This window comes from Equus asinus, chromosome 5 (assembly GCF_041296235.1).
Source record: "Equus asinus isolate D_3611 breed Donkey chromosome 5, EquAss-T2T_v2, whole genome shotgun sequence".
Taxonomy (NCBI): domain Eukaryota; kingdom Metazoa; phylum Chordata; class Mammalia; order Perissodactyla; family Equidae; genus Equus; species Equus asinus.
Window position 1 is genome coordinate 38,345,317 of NC_091794.1, and position 21,927 is coordinate 38,367,243.

General features: G+C 39.7%; 1 protein-coding gene across 10 annotated transcripts in view; it reads left to right on the forward strand.

Annotated features, from left to right (window-relative positions):
- MCF2L2 (MCF.2 cell line derived transforming sequence-like 2) overlaps positions 1–21,927 on the forward strand; it is a 230,185-nt gene that overhangs the window by 40,198 nt on the left and 168,060 nt on the right. For 6 of the 10 annotated variants that reach the window (XM_044771143.2, XM_070509356.1, XM_070509355.1 and 3 more), the window contains exon 3: positions 7,774–7,888. In XM_044771143.2, the coding sequence (XP_044627078.2) occupies positions 7,774–7,888 (115 nt within the window). Of the gene's footprint in view, positions 1–7,773; positions 7,889–10,488; positions 11,180–16,297; positions 16,363–21,927 lie in introns of those variants that run through there. The other 4 variants (XM_070509354.1, XM_044771144.2, XM_070509352.1 and 1 more) reach the window with 3 other exon arrangements.

Genomic DNA, 21,927 nt, shown 5'->3' on the forward strand with positions numbered 1-21,927 from the left:
AAAATTAATATAAGGGCTCATAAGTTTCTATAAACCAAATAGCACAAGAGCGCTCAAAGAATTTAAGAAACCTTGTAATCTGATTCATGAAATTTCTCCTCCCAAGTGTGACAGCTGTCTGCCTGGCCTCAATGATCCCAGAGTGCACACATGATAGCAGGTGGTACGGCCCAGCTGAAAGGCTGCCGTCACAGGCCTGAGGACGCCCCTTGAGGGAGGGTGTGGAGAGTTCCAAGCACGGTAGTCCCCATTTTAACACAGAACCCACGGAAGGGATGCCTTCTTCAGCCAGAGGACAGACTGAAAGCAAGCTCAGGAAATGACAGTGATTGTCGCTTTTCTCCTGAAAAGCCACGAAGACTGAAAGCTCACGTGACAAAACTCAAGAGTTAAAACGGTCTCCCAGAGGCCTGCTGGGAATTAGAAAAAGTCGCAAGATATGGTAATTGGGTCACCCTTGGTTCACAAGAATAAACCTAGGGATGCAGGATGAGTGCAGCTCAGTCAGCACTGGGAGAATCATCCACAGGCCGGGACCCCACAATACCAAACCTGCGCACAAAAGGGCAACTTTTGGTTCAGAGTCCAGCAACACTGTCCCCAGCAAAAAAAAAAAAAAAAAAAAAAAAAAGAAAGAAAAAAATAAATTGGAGATGGAGCTAGTACCTTGGTACCTGGGAAGCGAGAACCGTTGCCAGAAGTTCTAGAGCGGACCTGTTTAATAAAAATATAGGGGACCCACATATGTACTTTTAAATTTTGTAGTAACCATATTAAAAAAAAAAGGAACATATGAGATTAATTTTAATAATATATTTTATTTAACCCAATATATCTAAAATATTATTATAACATGTCATCAATATTCAAAATTATTGATGAGAAATTTTCCATTATTTTTTGTTTTAAGTCTTCCAAATCGAGTCTATATTTCGTACTTACAGCACAGCTCAATTTGGGCTGGTCCCATTCCTGGTGCTCAACAGACACGTGTCTGCTGGTTCTGGTATTGGTCAGTGCAGACTACAGAAGTGGTTTTCAATCATGTCGGACTAAATGCCTTCTTTTTATTTTTTAATTTTTTTACTTATTTTATTTTATTCCGATTAATTTATTTGGATTCTAATGGTTTATAACACTGTGTAATTTCGGGTGTACATTACTGTTTATCAATTTCTGAATACACTTCATTGTGCTCACCTCCGTAGTCTAATTTTTATCCATCACCGTGTATATGTGCCCCTTTATCCCTTTTGCCCACCCTCTCGAGCCCCTTCCCCTCTGGTAACCACTAATCTGTTCTCTTTATCCATGTGTTTATCTTCCACAGATGAGTGAAATCATGCAGTATTTGTCTTTCTCTGGTTATTTCACTTAACATCATATCCTCAAGGTCCATCCATGTTGCAAATGAGACAATTTTGTATTTTTTTATGAAATGCCTTCTTTTTACAACAAATGATTTGTATTGCCCCCATTTATGGATACTATAACCTGTTAGTTAGGGTGGGCTACACAACTGTGAAATACGGACTTGAAAGTGTACGGTGGCTCAAACGAACACTCTAGAAATTTAGTTCTTACTCTTGGAACAGTCCAGCACATATGTTCCTGGTCAGCAGGCGACTTTTCTTCATGTGAAAGTTCAGGAATGAAGGCTCCGTTCACTTTTAGACTCTTTATTACAATTATTCCTTTTGTGGCCTTCTTATTATCTGCATCTGGAAAACTGACAGAGAAGGAGAGCATACTGCTTCCTAAGAGCCTCGGCTCAGTGACGGCGCACTCCACATTCCACTGACTTGAACCTGGCTCAGTTACATGGATACGCTTAACAGCAAGGGAAGCTGGGAAATGTAGTTTAGCTGTGTGCCCAGGAAGAGGGTGAACAGCCATCCCCTACTTGCACATACACTTAGAACAATAAAATAAAAGGAGGAATAAAAGAAAGGTAAGCATAGTAAAATACTGTGCATTTCATTAATATGTATTCCAATATGTGTTTCTAGCGTTGTTGTTAGTGCCGTCAGTCAACTCCCTAGTGACCTTGTGTACAGCAAGGAGGAACCCTGCCTAGTCTTTTTTGCACCATCCTCTCACTTTCTGGCTCTATACCAGACAATGCTCTGCTGCTATTTATAGCCAATTTTTTTGGAAGTGGACGGCCAGGTCCTTCTTCTAGTCTGTCTTGGTTTGGGAGCTCCACTGACACCTGTCCACCATGGGTGACACTGCCTGTATTTGAAATACTGGTGACATTGCTTTCTGCATCACAGCAACATGCAGCCGCCACAGTGTGGCAACCAACAGATGGATGGGTGATGTGGTTCCCTGACCAAAAATGAACCCAGGCTGCGGTGGTAAGAGTGCCGAATCTATTTTTTTATTTTTATTTTTTAATTTTTATTTTTTTCGGATGTACATTATATTTCAAATTCTGGATACATTACATCATGTTCACCACTCAACACTAATTATAGTGTATCCCCTCACATGTGACCCTAATCACCCCTTTTGCCCTCCCCCCTCCCCCCTTCCCCAATGGTAACCACCAGTCCAATCTCCAATGCTATGTGTTTTTCTTTTTTTGTCGTTTTTATCTTCTACTTATGAGTGAGATCATATGGTATTTGACTTTCTCCCTCTGACTTATTTCACTCAGCATAATACCCTCAAGGTCCATCCATGTTGTCACAAATGGCTGGATTTCGTCATTTCTTATGGCTGAGTAGTAGTCCATCGTGTATAAATACCACATCTTCTTTATCCATTCGTCCCTTGATGGGCACCAAGGTTGCTTCCAAGTCTTGGCTATTGTGTATAATGCCACAATGAACATAGGGGTGCAAGTATCTTTATGCCTTTCTGTTTTCAAGATCTTTGGATAAATACCCAGCAGTGGAATAGCTGGATCATATGGTAGATCTATCGTTAATTTTCTGAGGATACTTCATACTGCTTTCCATAGTGGCTGCACCAGTTTGCACTGCCACCAGCAGTGAACAAGGGTTGCCTTGTTTCCACACCCTCTCCAACATTTGTTGTTTCCTGTCTTGTTAATTATAGCCATTCTGACTGGAGTGAGGTGATACCTCATTGTAGTTTTGATTTGCATTTCTGTGATAGCTAATGATGTTGAGCATCTTTTCATACGCCTGTTGGCCATCTGTATATCTTCTTTGGAGAAATCTCTGTTCAGATCTTTTGCCCATTTTCTAATTGGATTGTTGGTTTTTTTGTTGTTGAGCTGTATGAGTTCTTTGTATATTTTGGATATTAACCCCTTATCTGATATGTGGTTTGCAAATATCTTCTCCCAGTTGTTAGGTTGTCTTTTCGTTTTGTTGATGGTTTCCTTTGCTGTGCAGAAACTTTTTAGTTTGATGTAGTCCCATCTGTTCATTTTTTCTTTAGTTTCCCTTGCCCAGTCAGATGTGGGACTTGAAAATATGCTGCTCAGACCAATGTCATAGAGCGTACTGCCTATGTTTTCTTCTAGAAGTCTCATGGTATCGGGTCTTATATTCAAGTCTTTAATCCATTTTGAGTTGATTTTTGTGCATGGTGTAAGGGAATGGTCTACTTTCATTCTTTTGCATGTGGCTGTCCAGTTTTCCCAACACCATTTATTGAAGAGACTCTTCTTTTTCCATCGTATGCTCTTGGCTCCCTTGTCGAATATTAGCTGTCCATAAACGTGTGGGTTTACTTCTGGGCTCTCAATTTTGTTCCATTGATCTGTGTGTCTGTTTTTGTGCCAGTACCATGCTGTTTTGGTTACTATGGCTTTGTAGTATAATTTGAAATCGGGGAGTGTGATACCTCCAGCTTTGTTCTTTTTTCTCAGGCATCCTTTGGCTATTTGGGGTCTTTTGTTGTTCCATATAAATTTTAGGATTCTTTGTTCTATTTCTGTAAAGAACGTTGTTGGAACTTTGATAGGGATTGCGTTGAATCTACAGATTGCTTTAAGAAGTATGGACATTTTAACAACGTTAATTCTTCCAATCCAAGAGCACGGAATATCTTTCCATTTCTTTGTGTCTTCTTCGATTTCTTTCAACAATGTTTTACAGTTTTTGGTGTACAGATCTTTCACCTCTTTCATTAAGTTTATTCCTAGGTATTTTATTCTTTTTGTTGCAATTGTAAATGGGATTGTATTCTTAATTTCTCTTTCTGCTACTTCGTTGTTAGTGTATAGAAATGCAACGGATTTTTGTACATTGATTTTGTATCCTGCAACTTGACTGTATTCCTTTATTATTTCTCAGAGTTTTTTAGTGGACTCTTTAGGGTTTTCTAGATATAAAATCATGTCATCTGCAAAGAGTGACAGTTTCACTTCTTCTTTTCCAATGTGGATCCCTTTTATTTCTTTTTCTTGCCTGATTGCTCTGGCTAGGACTTCCAATACTATGTTAAATAAAATACTATGGGCATCCTTGTCTGGTTCCTGTTCTTAGAGGGATAGCTTTCAGTTTTTCTCCATTGAGAATGATATTTGCTGTGGCTTTGTCATATATGGCCTTTATTATGTTGAGGTATTTTCTTTCTATACCCAATTTATTTAGAGTTTTTATCATAAATGGATGCTATATCTTGTCAAATGCTTTCTCTGCATCTATTGAGATGATCATGTGATTTTTATTCTTCATTTTGTTAATGTGGTGTATCATGTTGATAGATTTGTGGATGTTGAGCCATCCCTGCATCCCCGGAATGAAACCCACTTGATCATGATGTATGATCTTTTTAATGTATTGTTGTATAAGAGTGCTGAATCTTAACCACTAGACTGCCAGGGCTGGCTATGTCTAGCTACACTGGAAGAAATAATGAAATCATCAGGTGCTTGTCTCTGTACGAGACGTCATCATGAATGTCACAGGTGCAGTTGCTGTGGTATGGTATAGGGGATCAGACACCTGGAGTGGCCTTACTATAGTGATTTCCTGAAATAGTAAATAATCACTGATGAAGTTCTGAACAAAGTAAAGTATTTTCTTCCCTTAATTTGTAGGGTAGTTGCATTCCCAGAAAATTCGGTATATGTTAAAACCGTTTAAAAATACTTTATGATTTATGACAACATAGATGGACCTTCAGGGTGTTATGCTAAGTGAAATAAGTCAGACAGAGAAAGACAAATACTGTATGATCTTACTTATATGTGGAATCTAAAAAATCTTTAACTCATACAAACAGAAAATGGACTGGTGGTTGCCAGAGGCAAGGGGTAAGGGGTGGTGAAATGGGTGAAGGGGATCAAAAGGTACAAGCTTCCAGTTATAAGATAAATAAGTCATGGAGATCTAATGCACAGCATGGTGACTATAATTAACAATACTATATTGTATATTTGAAAGTTGCTAACAGAATAGATCTTAAAAGTTCTCACCACAAGAAAAAAAGTTCTGTAACTATGTGAGCTAATGGATGTTAACTAAACTTATTGTGGTGATCATTTCTCAATATATACATGTATCAGATCATTATGTTATACACCTTAAACTAATACAATGTTATATGTCAATGATATCTCAATAAAACTGGAAAAAATAAAAAAATACTTTATGATTATATGTAAAACAAAATCTAGGATTGGTTCACTATAAATTTTTCACTTATACTGAGTCTCTGGTAAGATGTTGGGAAGTCACATAGGATCTGGGACAATTCTTTATTATGTCGGACATTTAGTATCCCAGGCACTGAGGTTTTCCCAGCTAAAATAAGTTCTTTGGGGGAAGAGAAAGAGAAAATATACACTGGAAGGCAAATAGCAGTAGCTGCCTCACTCTCTCTCCCTTTGTTGGTCTTCACCATCTTCCTTTAGGGTTTCCCAGCATTCCAAATTCTCTGTGATGAAAGTCTTCAGGCAGCCGACACCCAGACCCTCATGAGAATAGTCTTATCTACCCCAAGCACTCATTAGTGTTTTCCTCAGTAGAGCTAGTTATCTTCCATTTGATGAAAAGTTAAAAATTATACTAGGAGGAGTGAGGTTTATTTTATTTAAGTCATCATTTTACTTAGTCCCAATAGTTTCCGTTTCCTTTATCTTCCTTGAATGGGACTTCCGCACAGTCTTTCTTCCTTCCTTTTGCATTTCCATGATTCCTCGCAAGGTGGCACTGGATGCCTGTTGTGGGTTGTCATGGCTGTAGGTAGACCCAGCTTTGTTTCCCTGGTTCTTTTGCCTCTTAAGACTAATATTCAACAGCAGATGCTGTCCCCACTTAACCTCAGGGGCCTCTCTGGTGTTCAGTGCTGGTGGTAATATACAAGAAAACCCCACCTACCTTTCTCCATTTAGGTGTGAATCGCTTTAATTTGTAATTAGTGATAATAGGTAAAATCATTAAATATATAATCATATCCTAATGAATATCTTAGGGTGTTTTGGTTCCTGGAAATGTTTTAGCCGTTCTGTTGGCAAATCTTGGTTATACAATTAGTGCAGTGTTATAATGCATCTAAATTTAACCTTACTAGAGATGCAAATTCTCTTAAGTCACATTTCTCTGAAACTTCTTATGGTTGTGGAACTACAAAGAGGAAGAATATTAGGCGAAAGCTAATAATATCCTGATCTAAATTATTTTCAGTCAACATGACGAGGTAGCTCAAATTTCCTTGTCAAAGTTTGACAAACATCTAATCTGCGGGTATCTTTTTTTAAAATTTAAAATAATGTACAGGATTAATAAAGAGGCACTTCCTGGAGAGGAATGACTGGTCAGGCAGATAAATCTTACACGTTTTCATTCCATGGTGATTGGTCTCTTAGAGCCTGACTCACATTAAGAATACTCACAAGAGTCACGTGTAGAAAAACCACAGTGCTCACTTGTCCTTTACATGATACAGATACTCATGTTTCCCTTGAAACAAATTCACATGGAACGTCAGAGCCTAAGCAGAAGATACTTATCAGGCCTGGACCCAGAGCAGCAGAATGGGTTGGATGATCGTAATGGGGGTGTCATCAGATAGACTGGCGACATGGACTGGATCCTTGTGGTGGTGGGCCAGGACCCTCCCTCCTTACAATGGCATTGGCGGTACACTGCCTGCCTTTGTTTCTGAGTCTCCCTTTTCTGTAGTTTCTTCATTGATCCCACACCCTCATTAATCACGCAGTCTTCATTAAGCCACACCCTGCACCCATGCCTCTTTCTTTAGATGTATGAAATACTCTCAATCATTTGTAGCTGGTCTTCACTGGGGCGCCATTGTTCTTAAAGCAGTTTCCCTCCATGGGCAGAACCCTGGAAGGTTCTGTATGTGTGAGGAGACTCTATTTAGGTTAAGCATCTTGCCTAAATCATGTAGAAATTAAGTGGCAGAGCAGGATTTGAACCAGGCTGTCTGATTTTAGAGCTACCTCTCTTCACCACCATGCTATTTTATCTTTGATATTTACTGACTCCAAAAATAAAGAGTGATATTACATATCTGCGTTGGCATTATTTACCATTCTACCTATGCTAAAATGATTAAGTCAATATTACCTCTTATACAGAAACTATCTTGAAAGGATTCAAAAATTGAATTCTCGCAACAACACTGAGCAAGCATGTAGCAGAATAGAGATTTGTTTAAAATAGCTCAGTGTCAACTTTCCCATATTCTAGTCTGAAATAATATGGCTAGAAAAGGGGAGGCCAATAAGTATCTCCTGACTTGATGTTAGTCAAAGTCTCTTACCTGCAGAGGTGTGACATGAACATAATTTCCTAATGTCTTGACCACTCATTTTTGTTGCAGGAGGCCGAGGGAAAGACGGAGCCCCTATCATCACTTTTCCAGAGTTTGTGGGGTTCAAACACATCCCAGATGAGGACTTCCTGAATGTCATGACCTACCTGACTAGCATCCCCAGGTGAGCTGAGCACAGTGTTCTGCTGCCTTCCTAGTCTTTGGCTTTATTCCGCATTTCCCATGTGGCAGGGCTGGGTTGAGATAGAATCTTCCGTGAGCACAGCTGACACTAGTATGTAACTTGGCCAGTTTCTCTTATCCATCAGTCACAGACAAGGGATGTGGAAAGAGAACAGAAAACAATGATAAATGAGTTTCAGTTTTGACTATGGTGTGCACATAGAAGCTGCTTAATAAACATTGTTGAGTGAATGAAAAATTGATTGAACAGCTCATGCTGCCTTTGTCCCTTGATGTTCTTGGCTCTAGATGATTAAGGTGATTCTGGCTTCCTGGGGCCTATTGTCTGGGACACATGGCCCGTGCTCAAGGAGCTCAAGCCATGTCAGGAGTTATTTAATTTATTTAATTTATTTAATTTATAGGGATTTAGGGGCAGAGTTTGTAATTGTCATTGTCATTTGGAGAAACTAAAGCACAGAGAAAGGAAACTAAAAGGCAGGGAATAAAGACCATGCTCATATCAAGACCACGACAGAGATGCTTTTAAGTATCTGCTATGTCCACCCTCTCCAACCCAGGTCTCCCATCTTTGTGCCACTTCAGTCAGTAAATCCCCAGACCTCCAATGTCTGCTCTCCTGCAGAGCAGACTCGGCCGGGGAAGGCCCCACTCTCCACGCGTTTGGCTTATATCATCTCTTCCTTATCTGCTGTGTGGTTAAGAATTGACACAACAGTCATGTATGTATGTGTGTGTGCTGTTTGCTTGCTTTCCATCTGCCTTCTATGATTTGGAGGTAAACACCAGCTTGGAGATTGAAAGGCCACCTGCAGTGTGATCCCACCTGTGGAGATTAGGAAGTTAGTACTTTGCTTTAACCAAACCCACCTTAAGAGATTTTTTGCTTTTGTTTTTTTGCCCTTCCTACTTCTTTGGGGAAGGCTATGGATTTATTTAATTTTTTTTTTTTTTTTGAGGAAGATTAGCCCTGAGCTAACTACTGCCAATCCTTCTCTTTTTGCTGAGGAAGACTGGCCCTGAGCTAACATCCATGCCCATCTTCCTCTATTTTATACGTGGGATGCCTACTACAGCATGGGTTTTGCCAAGCCGTGCCGTGTCCGCACCCGGGATCCAAACCAGCGAACCCCGGGCCACGGAGAAGTATGCGAACTTAACCGCTGCGCCACCAGGCCGGCCCCTGGATTTATCTTGATTGCGTTTCTTCTTGAAAGTTCAGTATTTCAATTATATTACCAATTCCCTCCCTGTCCTCCTCCCATCCCCGCATCTGGTGTGCATCATGCAGACGCGTGAGGATTTGGGCTTTGTTGGAGGAAGGATTCTGTACGTCTCTGGGCTTTGACCCTGCGGTTCTCTCTAGAGGAGCACCTTTCCCACCCTCTGGGCCTGGCTAACTCCTACACAGTCATCAGTGCCCAGTCTGATCTCATTTACTCCCTGACCCTACTTCTGCTCTTACAGACTCTTTTATTTTTTATTTCCACAGAACCCCAAGCTTACCCCTTATAACACCATGGTTGATGGAAATTAATCCTGCCTCTCCCATTAGACTATGAGCTACTCAGAGCAGGGGACAATGCTTTTTTTCTTTTTGTTTTTTCCTTAGCCCTAGCACAGTAGGTTCTCAAGAAGTGATGTTGGTAGAATTTCCAGTTCTGATATGATTCATTTCAATCAAAAGGTATTTGTTCTAGAGTGAGAAGGGGGACCCTGGCAGAGACGGGGGACCCCTCCCTCACTCCTGCCTTGACCTCTCTGGGTTGTAGGGAGTTGAACTTGGTCTCCCTCTTTGACTCAGTTGGATTCCAAGGCAATGACGCATCAGTTTAGCAACTTCTGCTTCCGTGGGGAACAGCAATGAAGAGGGTGAGCAGGGAGGTTGGCAAAGGGTGGGTATGCCCCTGCCATTCTCATTCTATTTGTTTTAAACTCACTAATTTTCTCATTCTACTTAACCCCCCGGATGCAGTCATATGCTGAGTAAAATGAGTGATTTTCATCGTATGCTTGCAGGCTTTTACGAGTCGCACTGAGGACGGTACATCAAGTGTCACTTGAACCAGGGTGGAGGGAAGCAGTGAGGGGTAGAAACGCGTGTCTCACAGATGTAGAAGACAAGACGAAACAAGGGGCTGCTGTCTGTTTTGGCCTGATGTCTTTTTTCTGCTCTGTGTTCCTTGTATAATTTCTTGTAAACTAGGGCGTATTTGAGTTTCCTAGAATGCTGTTTGTCTCTTGAGAAAGAGTAGCCATTTGACCAGTTACCCCCCTTCCTCTTTCTGGCGTTTCCTCATTCCCACTCGCTGCCCTACCCCTTATTTCTTTCAACATAAGACAGAGACAGTGGGTAAGAGGGCCTGAAAGGGGAATTTGACCTGAACTTTGCTGTGCAGTTTCTATTCCAGGTTCCAAAGAGTCAAACCACCTTTGTCCCTTTTATGATTCATATTTATCAAAATTTGCATTGTCCTAAATGTTACAGTAGTCACCAGGCATTAGAGCCCTTCCCAGGTTGCGAAATGTTTTATAGGCAATTGGCAGAGGGCTCATGACATAGAGCAAGGAAGAATTGATGCAGTGGAAGAGGAGAATGGCCAGATACTCAGAGCAGGGAAAGGATGTCTGTGCCTGAAGTTAGTAACACCTCTCGTTGTGGCTGGGTTGGGCTAGCGCAGGACGGCTTGCCACAGGAGCTCATTTTTTGCCGGATGTTTGCTGAGTGCCATCAGTGAGTGGGGTGCTGTCAGGTGCTATAAAGGACCAAAAAGGCCATAAGACAATGTCTCAGACCTCAGAAAACTTACCACATGACTCTGTTGTCATGACATTTTGTGAAATGTGCAAAGTACTATAGGAGCTGAGAAGAGAAAAAAGTCACTTCGGACAGGAAAACCAGGGAAAGCTTCAGGAATGAAGTGGCCTTGAAGGATGGGTAAAATTTGCACAGGTAGATATGGAGAAGGACATTCCAGAGAGAGAACAGGATGGTATTTAAGAGTTTTGGACACAGCCCAAACCTGGACTGAAATCCAGATTGGACTGCTCACCAGCTGTGTGATCTGCGGTAAACGACCTGCCTTCTATTTTGAGCCCCTGTGGATTTTGAAGTTTTCAATGGAGCCTGTTTGGGGAATTACAGACTGTCCAGGTTGACCAGAACAGAGTGAGACTCCTTTTCAGATAGTAGTGAGAAATGAGAGCTGGGAAGACAGCTGGGAACACACTCGGCAAGGCCTTTTCCACCAAGTTGAGGAGTTCAGGCGTGGTGAGTGGGAAGACGCCGGTGGAGGTTCGGAGAATGCCGACCGGACTAACTTGGCAGTGGTGTGCAGGATGGATCAGAGGGAGAGGGAGAAAGGAGGCAGAGAGATGAATTAGGGGCTTCTACACTGAAGTAGGTACCAGGAGAAGAGGGAGGGAGCTAGTGTGATGGCAGGAGGACCTGGTAGAAGGGGATGGCCAGGAAAGACAGACATTGGGGACTGATGGGGGTGGGGGAGGAATGAGAGTGAGAAACTAGTGATGGCGGTCAGCTTTGGGAATCGTATTCACCCTAGGACCTTGTTGCTCTTGCACGTCTGAGCACGTGGAATTGAGAACTCATTTTGGTTTTGATTATTTCGTCTTGTTTTATTTTGCTACTTTTTTTGGCTCTCCCTTACCAAAATCAGGCTAGTTCAATGGTTCCGATTCTTTGCTTACATTAGGATCACGTGGGGAGTTTTTAAAAAATCCTGATGCCCAGATCATAACTCAGACCTATTAAACCAGAGTTTCTGGGGGTGGAACCTGGGCTTCAGTAGTGCTGCAAGCGCCCTGGTGGTTCCAACGTGCAGCCCCGGGTGAGGATCGCTGTGCTAGGAGCGGACCGGGAGGAGCTGCGGTGGAAGGGAGCAGGCATTTGAGACGCGTGGGGAAGAAAATGTGGAATTAGACTTAGCTTTCAGATAAGATGAGGTGGTGGGGGATATGGTGAAGTTGAAAGACTGAGGGAGAACTGTACCCAAATCTTTTACTTTTGCTTTCACAGTTCTGTATGTCTTCTCTTTAAATACAATATAAGCCAAAAATGCTATTTCCTGAGTTTCCCAGACTCTGGGATTTCTTTGTGAATTATATGTATTACTGAACTATTGAATTAGGAATCTTCCCATGTGGATCTCATGGTATTAAAATATTTGTCAATATGTTGTTACCACATCACTTACATTTCCAATAACAACGAGGGCCTATTTTAGCCTATCAGGTGTATCATCTAATATATAAATTAGACTACTAAGAGTTTTCACAATTCATCTTATAAGAATAGCAGAATAATCCTAGGGGTCAATTTCTCAAAGGTATTAGTTATGCAGGATATTGTCTTTTAAAACGTGTCTCCTGTGGCTACAGATTGTAGCCAAGTGATTCCAAAAGGCATTAGTAAAACATTCTGAATCATTGTTTTTCCCCAAATCAGTATTTGTATCACTAAGCATGAATTTTTATTAGTCTATTCCTCTATTCAGTTTCTTTGTTTTACTCACAGTTCTGAGTTCATTATTAGAAAGGGATTGGAGAAAGTACTTTTATTAGATGGTGCAAGAGTTGAATTTCATAGCAGTGGTGGATCTGACAATTGTTTACTATTTGTAAAGGTCCTTTTCTGTAATGAATCTGTTGAGAGGCCTATGTAAGTTCAAAGAATTCTCCTATGTCTGTTTTCCTCCCATGAAGCCTGATAGTCTTGGAGATGAGTCGTATCCTCTTTTGTAATATGCTGTCTGATAGAATGCTGTTTGATATTTGTACTTCAGGAAGGCAGGAGAGAAGGACAGTGTTACTATTTGGCCTGTGTATTAAAATGAGGCTTGCTCTTTCATATTGAAAGACTGAATGAGCTTATAACAACTTGTCAACTTTAGAGACCAGCCTCATCAGAGAAGTGATTTCAACCTGGTCCTCTTACCATTATGAAGGCAATGGAAAACCACCTGTTTTTAGTTGGCTTTGAATAGTATTAATGGAAAAGTACCACTTTGATCAAGTAGCTAGGGTAGGGGTGTGTTATTTCCTGCACTGGCTATGGAATTGCCCCCTGGAGTCAAGGAGATGGAGTCATTCATTTGACTTAGAAGGATAGAGGTCCAGAGCCGGGAGTCTAGTTGGGCTGCTGCATTGCCCAAGGTGGGTAGATTTGCTTCAGAGCCCTTAGGAAGGATGCCTTGAGAGGCCAGACCTTCGGCACCACCTATGGCTCAAAATCAGAAAGCACTGTATAGGTTTATTATGAATAAATGGTGACACTGGCAAATAAGTTGCATATGCCAAGAGGATTGAGTGAACTATACTAGAGGGCAGACAAAAAATTTAATATGCCAGATTTCTTTCCTTCTATGTGTAAGAGCTAGGGGCCTGACATTATTTCTCCCCAGTAGAATGACCTAGTGTGTAGATAATGGCTTTTCTTTGCTATTTGCTTAGGTGCTTGCTTTAGAATACCTCTACTCCATCCTGCCTGTGTGTCATCTGTCAGATAGGAGCCCACTTTCCCTTTTCTGATGTGTTCAGTTTAGGTTTCTTTTGACATTCAAAGCACAGCCTCCTAAATTTATGGGTGCCAATTGTTGTAAAGATCTGGAATGTGGTCTACTCAGTGATATTGTCAATTATAAAAAAGATAATTGCCACAATCCATAAAAAGCAGGTTCCTCTCCTATTTATTATATGATGTGGGTTGTTTTGGAGATGAGGTGGTCTGAAGAATTGAGGTGAAATTGGAAAAGATATTGAGTGTAGTATTAGCTTTAAAGTGTGAATGTTGCTTTTTAAGAAATCAAGCTTTGGATGGAGCGCAGGAAACTCAACATGCCCTCCACCAGTTATTACGTGGTCATAAAAGTTTCCTAAGACTCTGTGAGCCAGAGAAGGTGTTGACTTTTTACTATTTGTTTTATTCCATTATTTTATACTATTTACTTATTTACTAATTGTTACATGACTTTTTACTATTTATTACTTACTATTTTAAGGGGTCCTGAGAATGAAGGGGGGGGGCAGGATTCAAGGTTAGTCCACAATACCTTATTAAAGGACTATAGGCATCAGCACAAACACCTTTCTGATTGAATAATCTTTACAACTTGACTGGGATAATAAACCTTGCATTAAATTTAGTGATGGTGTGCACTTGGTATTATCAGTCAGAATATTCTGAGTTAAAGGTCATCAAACTTTTTCTGTAACAAAGCAAATATTTTAGGTTTGGCAGGCCATATGGTCTCCTCCTCAACTATTGAACTCTGCTGTTGTAGCTCAAAAGCAACCATGGACAATACATAACAAATGAGTGTGGCTGTGTTCCAATAAAACTTTATTGACAAAATGGGAGTGCAGCGGATTTGGCACATGGACTGTACTTTGTTGGCCCCTGGTGTAGCTTGGTGGTTCTCAGACATTAGCATGCATCAGAATCATTTGGGGAACTTGTTAAAACACAGATTGCTGGCCCCACTCCAGAGTTTCTGATTCAGTATTTTGGGTGGGGCTCAATAATTTTCATTTCTAACAAGTTACAGGAGATGCTGATGCTGCCAGTCTGAAGACCACACCTTTAGAACTATCTGCACGGGCCGGCCCTGTAGCTGAGAGGTTAAGTCTGTGCCCTCTGCTTTGGCAGCCAGGGTTCGTCAGTTTGGATCCTGGATGTGGACCTACATACGGCTCACCAAGCCATGCTGTGGCTGCATCCCACACAGAAAAACTAGAAAGACTTACAGCTTGAACATACAGCTATGTACTGGGGCTTTGGGGAGGGAAAACAAAGAGAAGAGGAAGATTGGCAACAGATGTTAACTTGGGGCCAATCTTCCTCAGCCCCCCAAAAAACAAACAAAAAAAAGCATTAAAAAAAAAGATCTGAATATTAAAAAAAAGAAAAGAACTATCCATGTTTACAGAGTTGGATATTAAGCCAGGTAGAAGAAGGAACTTGTGTAAATTCCCATAGCTGGTGAAGGGCTAAGCTTAGGACTTAGATTTTCTGGCTCCTGGCTCAGTGCTACTTCCATCACCTCAATGTGGTAGTTATCTCCATGATACTAACCTGTGTATTTATGTCTGTGTTGATTGATTTATCAACTTTAGACAGTATCTTGTGATTCCTCAACATGAAAAATGTTTTTCATACTAATGATGCTTTCCCTCTCCTTGCTCCCTTTCACCCCTTAATTTTTGCTAGTTACATTATTAATTTTAGACCATGTAATAGTTACCATCATACATTTAAACAGCATACTTCTGTCTGGTGATCTAGCAACTGTAGAAAATACCTGTTGAGGGGGCAGGCCCCGTGGCCAAGCGGTTAAGTTTGCATGCTCCGTTCAGTGACCCAGAGTTTCCCTGGGTTAGGATCCTGGGTGCAGTCCTAGCACCTCTCATCAAGCCATGCTGTGGCGGCACCCCACATAGCAGCACTGGAAGGACCTGCAACTAGGATATACAACTGTGTACTGGGGGGCTTTAGAGAGAAGAAGACGAGGAAAAAAAATTGACAACAGATGTTAGCTCAGGGCCAATCTTTTAAGAAAAAAGAAAAAATATCTGTCAATTTTCTACTATATATTTCCATCTTTCTTTACTCTCTCCCATCCTTCAATTTCTACCTGTATACCACTTCCTTTCCATTGCTAAGATGTTTAATATGTTTTACTTTTTTTCTCTATGTGGGTTTTTTTCTTTGACTATAGGTTGATTCTAAATCATAGAAATCAGTAAAATGCATTTGTATATGTAATATGATTAAACCTCTGGGGTGAGAGATATAATCCTATGTCATTAAACCTGTGTCACTAAAGGAGAATGCCACAAATGTTAAGGTTAAATGAGTTCTCTTTTCGCACGCTCCCTCAGTTGCTCAAAATCATGCCACAATTTCATTCCTTTCAGACTCAGACAATGACTTCTTATATATCTTTCCCTCTGGCATTTCTAGTTGCCTTTCTTTTTTTCTTGTGTATACAGTCGCATATATCTTCATTGCATTAATAATATCTTATAGATTCTTTATCATAGAATTTTTGTAATGCATACATTTTCTTCTTGAAGACATACTTCTGAGGCCCTCTGACCTGCTCATAATTCAGGGTGGCTACTGCAAGCTCTCAACCTGGGGTTGCTTTTTATTGTATCTCTGGGAAGATCATCCACTTCCTCTTTTTTGGATTTCATTTTCAAAAATGAAAAAATTTCAAGTTATTTCTTTTTCAGAAAGAGTTTATGGTAAGGGAATCTTACAAGATCTTGAAGGTCAGAAAATGGCTGCATTTTGTCCTCACACTTGATTGGCAGCTTGTCTGGGTATGGCATTTTTAATGTAGAGTAACATTGATCCATTGATTTCTAGCATCCAGTGTTACTGATAACAAGGCTGATGCTGCCCATGAAGATCCCAGTCTCATTCCTTCCTAGGTAAGCTGTTTCTCTCTCACCATAGGAAGCTACTGGGGTTTTTTCTTTATGTTTTGCAGGTTTGAAATTTCAGACCTTTTTCTTTCATTCTGCTGGGCCTTTGAACTGAAGATTCAAGTCTCTCTTAGGCCTAGAATTTTCTTTCTGTTATTTCTTTGCTTATTTCTTCCCTCCAATTCTGTTTTCTGCTTCTGGAACTCAAATTAGAGGGATATTTCATTTCCTGAGTCTCTCTTCTGTGGCTAACTTTTCTCTCATATTTTTCATCTCTTTATTACTTTACATTTTAAATAAACAAACATATTTATAGACGTATGTATTTCTGAATTGGCTGTTCATATCTTTGCTCTTTTTTCCATAGAGTTTTCTGTCTTTATTTTCTTCTCAATTTTGAAGAATTCTTTATGGATTCCAGATATTAGCTCTTTATCTGTGATGTGTGTTGTGTATATTTTCTCTCACTTTTTCCTCTGTCCTTTGACTTTGCTTAGGATGTTTTTTGCCATGCCAAATTTCTATGTCATCAAACGTATCTGTGTTTCTTTTATTGCTTCTGGATTTTGGGTCATTTGTCAGAAAACTTTCCTATAGCTAGGTGATAGAGGAATTCATCCATGCTTTCTTGGAATATAGTATGATTTTATTTTTTCAGTTAACTCTGATGCCCATGGTGTTTATTTTTGTGTGTGGTATAATGTATAGATCTAAGTTTATATTTTCCCAAATGGCTGTTCAGTTATCCTGACAGCATTAATTTTAAAAGTTCATCTTTGCCTCAGTGATTTGAGAATTAATTGGTCTATCTATTCATAAGTGAGTAAAACATTATTTTAACTCTAAAGGATTTAAGTATGTCTAATATCTGGTAGAGTTAATATGCCCTCCCCTCCTGGCCCCTTAAGCTTTACTTACTTTTGCATGTTTTCCTAACTGTTGTTTATTGTTTTCTTTCTGTGTCTTGCTCTACAAAAAAGAGGTTGTTGGTCTTCTCATTGGGACTGTGTTAAATTTATAATTTAACTTAGGGAAAAGTGACATCTTTGTGGTGTTGAAAACATCCTATCGAGAAGAAGAAAAGTCTTTCCACTTGTTAAAATCTACTTTTGTATCTTTCAGGAGTGTTTACAATTTTCCTGACATAGTTTTGTACATTTATTACTGAGTTTATTCCTAAATATTTTATCTTTTGTTGCTGTTTTAAATGGGATCTCTCTACCATTATATCCTTTAACTGGTAATTTTATTTTTATACTGTATTAGGTTTAGGTGTCAATGTCATACTTGTTTCATAAATAGTGTTTTGAAATTTTCTTTCATTTTTTAAGCTCTGAAACAATTTTTATGGCATTGGGACTTTATGGCCGTTGATGATTTGAATTCCTCTGTGAATCTGGGCCTTGATAACTTCCTCTGTTTCCTCTGTGAAAATTGGTCTGTTTAAGCTTTTATCTCTAAGGAGATCACTTTTGGTAAACTGTATTTTCCTAAGAAATTATCTATTTATGCCTTGCTTGTAAAGCTTGTTTCTATAGAGGTACACAAAGTAGTTTCTTAGAAATTTAAAATTTCTTATGTTTCAGTGGTTATTTTCCCTTTGCTATTTCTTAGTTTGTATACTTGGGCTTTGTCTCCCTTTTTCTCTTAAGTTAGCTGGTGGCTTATTTATTTTGTTAATTAAAAAAATGGATTCTGATTGATTAAATTAGATCTATTGCTTTCCTCCTCTCTACCTTATTCCTTCTGCCTTTATCTTTAATATCTTCTTCTTTGTGCTTGCTTTTGGTTTGCCTTATTTTCTCTCATTCTTTTGAGTTGAAATTAAATTTATTTTCATTCTTTCATTTTATTGATATAAATGTTTAAGGTTATAAATTTTCTCTGATCACTGCTTTAAATGTATCCCATGAAATCTGATATGTAGTATTTTCATTATCACTATATTTTAGAAATTCTCTAATTATATTTTATATTTCTCTCTTCCTGAAGAGTTGTTTAACAGAAGGTTTTTAAATTTTCAGATGTTTTCTTTGTGACCCTTTATCTTGACCAATTTTTGTGGATGTTCCATGTGTGCTTGAGAAGAAGATGAATCCTCTATTATCAGATATATATATCTATATATGCACTATTCAGTACACAGTCTTTAGATCTTCCATATTGATTATGTGGTTTACGTCTTCTATAACCTTATCGATACCTTGTCTATTTGTTCTGTCTTGTAGTGAAAGTGGTGTATTAAAATCTCCTATGTAAAATATATTTCTATCTGTCTCCTTGTATTTCTATCCTGTCTCCTTATTATTAGGGTATTTGGAGCATAGATATTTATAACTATTATATCTTCATTGTGAACTGTGACTTGTAGCATTAAAAAGTTTTCCTTAGTGACGTCACATCATGGCGGAGGGAGTTTTCCCTGTAATCTCTCCCCTCCAACCTACAATGAGAAGGACATTCATACTCCAACAGAGGACATTCAAACACAGCACGAGAAACGTTGGAGAGACCCATGCAGCCATACGAGGGAAAGCAGAGAGGCTGGAGCCCCCCTCAGAGGAGGTGGAATGGGGTAAGAGAAAACTTGGCACCCTCCCCCAAAGACTGCGGCCCAGGACCACGAGAGGCCTCTGACAGGGAAGAGATAGGAGAGGGGACATTTGTTTGCAGGAGCATCAAGGATCCCAAGTGCCCTTGCAGCCTAGAGAGTAGCCCTCTACTGGGGTGAAAGCTTTTGTAGTGGATGACCTTATCAAGCCAACACCCCAGGAGAGCAGATAGCGAGAGAAGAGTGAGAAAATCCTGAGAGCATGCAGGAGAAAGAGCCCCTCCCCCACCTGCCCAGCACGGCTCCAGTGCCTGGGATCTTGGCTGAAGGCAGAGGGCTCAGAATATGTAGCTCTTGACCACACCCACTGGTGATGGGCGGTAACTGTGACCAAATAACACCAGGATGTGAAAAAACAAAGTCAGTCTCTCTAGCAATACCAAACATTATATTAGATCTCCAGACCAGAGAGAAAATGACATTTACCCAGAAATCAGTCCTGGGGACACACAAATATGTAATCTAAATGAGAATTCAAAATAGCTATCATCAAAAAACTCAATGAGTTAAAAGAGAACATAGAGAAATAATTCAATGAGTTCAGGAGCTACTTCATGAAAGAGATTGAAGCTATAAAGAAGAATCAATCAGAAATATTGGAGATGAGGGGCCAGCCCAATGGCTGAGTGGTTAAGTTTGCGTGCTCTGCTTCAGTGGCCCGAAGTTTGGCCAGTTCAGATCCTGGGCACGGACATGGCACCACTCATTAGGCCATGCTGAGGCAGCGTCCCACATAGCACAACCAGAGGCACTCACAACTAGAATATACAACTATGTACTGGGGGGCTTTGGGGATAAGAAAAAAAAGAAGATTGGCAACAGTTGTTAGCTCAGGTGCCAATCTTTAAAAAAAAGAAATATTAGAGATGAAAGACACAGTGGAAGAAACAAACCAAAATATGGATTCCATGAATGCCCAAGAGGACATCATAGAGGAGCGTATCAGCATAATCAAAGGCAGACATGTTGAAATGCTCCAGATAGAGGAGGAGAGAGAACTAAGACTAGAAAGAAATGAAGAAAGCCTCTGAGAAATATCCGACTCAATTAGGAAATGCAACAAAAGAATTATAGGTATTCAAGAAGGAGAAGAGAAAGAGAATGGAGCAGAAAACTTCTTCAAAGAAATAATATCAGAGAACTTCCCAAACCTAGGGAAGAAGATGGAAATCCATGTGGAAGAGGCTACCAGATCTCCTAAATATGTCAGTGTAAAGAGACCTACTGCAAGGCATATAAACTGACAAAAGTGAATGGTAAAGAAAGAATACGAAGGGGAGCAAGGTGGAAGAAAATAACCTACAAAGGAACCCATCAGGCTTTCAGCAGATTTATCTGCAGAAAGCTTACAGGCTAGGAGAGACTAGAATGGCATATTCAAATCTTTGAAAGACAAATTTTCAGCCAAGAATACTCTATCCAGCAAAGATATCCTTCAGATATGATGGAGAAATAAAAACTTCCTCAGACAAACATAAGCTAAGGGGGTTCGTAGCCACAAGACACCCCCCTACAAGAAATCCTCAAGAAGGCCCTCATATCTGAAAAAAGAAAGGGAGAAAGGGGTTACAAAGCACGGAGTAAGAAGATGAATAGGTAGACAGAATCAGAGCAAGATAGTAAATACTCAAGTATAATATTAAAGACAAAGGAAGGAAAACACCAAAAACAAAGGTAATCTTGTTATTTTAACCACAAACTCATAACATAAGATGGAATAAGATGTGAGAAAAACAACTTAGGAGGGGAGGAGGAAAGGGACTGAATCGGTTTAGTCTAAGGAAAGAAGAGGCCATCAGAAGAGGGACTGTCTTATCCATGAGATTGTGAATACAAACCTCATGGTAACCACTAAACAAAAAAGTAGAACAGAGACACAAATAATAAATAAGGAGAAAACAAAGAAACACAACATAAAAAACTACATAACTTGACTGGTAGACCAAAATACACAGGACGAGAAACAAAGGAAATGCAGAAGAACCAGAAACTGAGTGATAAAATGGCAGCATTAAGCCCTCATATATCGATAATCACCCTAAACGTAAATAGATTGAATTCTCCAATAAAAAGACACCGAGTGGCAAGATGGATTAAAGAACAAGAACCAACAATATGCTGCCTCCAGGAAACATCTCAGCTCCAATGACAAACACAGGCTCAGAGTGAATTCAGGGATGGAAAATGATACTCCAAGCTAATGGCAAACAAAAGAAAGCAGGTGTCACAATATTTATATCAGACAAAGTAGACTTCAAGAAAAGACAGGTAAAGAGAGACAAAGAGGGGCAGTATATAATGATCAAAGGGACACTCCATCAAGAAGAAAGAACACTGAAAATATCTGTGCACCCAACACAGGAGCTCCAAAGTTCATAAAGCAACTATTAACAAACCTAAAAGAAGATATTAATAATGACACAATAATAGTAGAGGACCTCAACACCCCACTCACATCAATGGATAGATCATCCAGACAGAAAATCAACAAGGAAACAGTGGAATTAAATGAAAAGCTAAACCAGTTGGACTTAATAGACATATATAGAACATTCCATCCAAAAACAGCAGCATACACATTCTTCTCAAGTGCACGTGGAACATTCTCAAGGATAGACCATATGTTGGGAAACAAGGCAAGCTTCTATAAATTTAAGATTGGAATCATAATAAGCATCTTTCCCAGTCACAATGCTATAAAGCTAGAAATTAATTACAAAAAGAAAGCTTAGAAAGGGACAAAGATGTGGAGACTAAACAACATGCTATTGAACAAGCAATGGATCACTGAAGAAATTAAAGGAGAAATCAAAAAAGATCTGGAGACAAATGAAAATGATAACATACCATACCAACTCATATGGGATGCAGCAAAAGCTGTATTAAGAGGGAAATTCATCGCAATACAGACATACCTTAACAAACAAGAAAAATCCCAAAGAAATAATCCCAAACTACAC